Below are 3,082 nucleotides of genomic sequence, written 5' to 3' on the forward strand. Positions count from 1 at the left end.
AAAAAAACAGTTGTTTAGTTTAAGCCTGTCATCGCCATTACACAGCAAGCTCAATTAGTGTTTTATCCTGTGGTAAGATAAAAGTTAGGAAACTTTAATGCTCCGTTAGACTCCTCACATCAACACATTAAGTTTCATGAATGCAGCCATGCCTTTTTGTGCCCATAACCTTGGTCCTTGAAAAACTGCTCTCTTTCCACAGCCAAAGCGAAAAGAGTGAATGAAAAAAAAAATGACGAGGAGTTAATGCTGAGGCGGCAGAAAAGGAGAGACAGTCACAGCACTCAGTTGTAACACAGTCTGGCACAACACTAACAAAGGAAATGAGCAAACCACACAGCAAATAACAGACTTTTATTCAACACTCTGGGCCCCAGTGCTTACATCTGGGTGCCAGCCCCCGTCACTTACAAATAAACGGATTTATGAGAAATATTACGCACAAATTACTACATTTGTCTAGACAGGACATTATTGTAGCTTTACTTACATTGGCATGACCAAGTTCAATTTTCATAAATATGTATATTAGTATATGTCAAACATTTACAGCTTCCAAATTCGCACTTAGGAGCAAATGGCATGAATCTGCAAATAAACATTTCTCAGTGTAAAACTATATATATGAGTTGGACTTCCCTGCCAGATAAACCAAACTCATTCATACTTTCTGCAGAGAATAATTTGGATTTCGAGAATTTGAAAGGGTAACAGCTGTAATTCCACAGTTATACGGCACATGGCATTCACCTGGGAAAATATTTTAAGGTTATGAAAATTCTTTGACGTGAATATACACATTTCACAAGCAAGCACAAGTCACAAACAGGTCCAACAGATAGTTCAGTTCTTTGAAAGTGGTTCCTCCATTTGCTTTTTCATCATCTTAATTTTTAGTGTGTAATACTCCTCTTGCAGCTTGAGGACTGACTCTTGTCTTCTCAGAACAGACATTTCCAAATCCATTCGCTCTTGCAGAGTGGTGCAGTGTACTGAGGGTGGAGTAGTAGAGCAGGGAGTATCTGGGTGCTCTGCAGAAGCATTAAAGCCAGCAGCAGGATGAGAACTAAAATTCACTGCGATTGACTTTGGGATGTTAGTGTATACTGTTATTTTTTGCTCTGCTGGAGAGGTGGAGTTATCTGGATATGTAGGGAGCTCCATCTCTCTCAGTGGATGTTTGTCGGAGAAAGTTTCATCTATTGTGCGCTGATTTTCATCTCCATCACATCTGGAAAAAAAAGCTTGTCATTAATTTTTTATAACAAGAATTTGCATTTTATCCTTAAAGTTTTTGACATGCAACTAGATAAATGTATTACCCATTTTGTTGAGTTTCCATCATCTCTGGGACTGAGGAATCTTCTTTGTCCCTTTTCAGCATCTCTGAGAGGTTCATCACAGAAATCACTACTTGAGTCACAGTACTTAACTGTTCCAGGGACAGGCCTCCTGCAAATGAAAAATCATGCAATGCATTGATTAAATGGTAACAAACAAAATATCATGCATTCAGAACAAAAAGTGACGATGTGGAAAGTGTATCAAAAATGTATCAGCCATCTCCACATACCCACCGTGAAGGCTTTGTTTCAACTGTAGATTTAATTATCAGAATTATAAGACTTTTTATTCCGAACAAACAGCATGTTTTCTTCACCTGTGCCTGCTTGATTTCTCTGTCGTTTGATCTCCTCCCTTGACTTTGCCAGCAGGTTTTCCCATTTTTTGTTACAGTCAGAAACTGTACGCTGAATCTGTGGAAAGGCATTGTTTATGGCTTGCGCTATTTCCTCCCAGGCTTGTCTCTTATCCTGTATTGAAACTCCAGTGCTGCACTTCCCTCTGATGACGTCTTTCCTCTCCTGCATTAACTGAGCAAGAAGAAGACACTCCTGGTCTGTCCAGTTTGGTCTTCGTTTCCTGCTGGACATCCCATCAAGTTGCAGGGTCATCTTTCAGAGAGAGAGCGAGAGAGAGAGAGAGAGATGCACAGATTGATTATCTGTATTAACACTTGGTCCCTTATAACGTCCTTATAACACATGCATACAGTGCAGAAAATTGAACACGACTATATTTAACCATACTCTCAAAAATGATTATCTAACTGAAGGTACAGCCCTCCACTTAAGTCTTTTAAAACTTAAGTTATTATATTTAAGAGATTTTCGAAATTTTAAGATTCTCGCTACCTGGAACTCAATCAAGGCGAAGAGTGACTTGATAGCAGGTCAGACCTTTGCAGGATGTAAATACTGTGAGGTACAGTCCACGCTACAGTAAATAATTACTGATAAAACCTTAAGGTGAAATGTAAGGCTTTCTTCTCCGTCTCAGGGAAAATCCACTGCGTCGCAGCACGATGACGTCGTCAGCTGGTGACGTGTCAGTTTGTTTACAGCGGTGCGCTGCAGCTGCACAGACATGGCTGTGGATATCACTTTACTGTTCAAAGCCAGCGTCAAGACAGTCAAAACCAGGAACAAGGCCATAGGAATATGCGTTGACTCTACCAAAGATGAGATTTTCAAGAGGAGCAGACCCAAGAGTGGCTTTTCTCCGAAGGCGAAAGAAGTGGTGAGTGTTTCCTCGAGCTAACTTAAGCTAACTTGCTAGCATCGTCAGAAACTGACTTTTCGTGTAATGACAGCTAAATAGTGGACTGTTTTAGCGACATGGTGGCTTATGCTGTATTGTAGAAGCGGCGGTATGTCCAGGAAATGTCTACAACAACCTAAGTAATACTCCGGCATGTTTAGTGTTTTCAAATTAAAACTAAAAGCTTGAGTTTAGTACAAAGTGTACCAGCTGGTCACAGCTAGCAAGGCCTCTCTTAGCAGTGTCATCATACAAGTTTATTGGATGCCACGTAAATTAAATTAGAGTTACGAGTGGGCAATATGGATAAGTCCTCTATCACACTGTATATGTTTTTTGTTGATATAGCACATTCATTAAATATCTTACAAGTCAAGAAACCTTATTGGAAAGAGAAGGCAGCGTTTTGTATAGCACAGTTCATATGACAGGGCAATTCAAAGTACCTTACAGAGCAATAAAATATAAAAAAAAATAAGAA

General features: G+C 39.7%; 1 protein-coding gene across 1 annotated transcript; it reads right to left on the bottom strand.

Annotated features, from left to right (window-relative positions):
* Window positions 1-398: 398 nt before the first annotated feature.
* Window positions 399-2,297, bottom strand: LOC121965382. The gene is made up of 4 exons (XM_042515529.1): window positions 2,196-2,297; window positions 1,661-1,955; window positions 1,323-1,452; window positions 399-1,231 (listed from the first exon to the last, which is right to left on the bottom strand). The coding sequence occupies exons 2-4, from the start codon at window positions 1,953-1,955 to the stop codon at window positions 844-846; spliced, it is 813 nt and encodes a 270-aa protein (XP_042371463.1). The 5' UTR covers window positions 2,196-2,297; the 3' UTR covers window positions 399-843.
* Window positions 2,298-3,082: the final 785 nt, after the last annotated feature.

The sequence above is a fragment of the Plectropomus leopardus genome, unplaced genomic scaffold (genome assembly GCF_008729295.1).
Source record: "Plectropomus leopardus isolate mb unplaced genomic scaffold, YSFRI_Pleo_2.0 unplaced_scaffold19790, whole genome shotgun sequence".
Taxonomy (NCBI): domain Eukaryota; kingdom Metazoa; phylum Chordata; class Actinopteri; order Perciformes; family Serranidae; genus Plectropomus; species Plectropomus leopardus.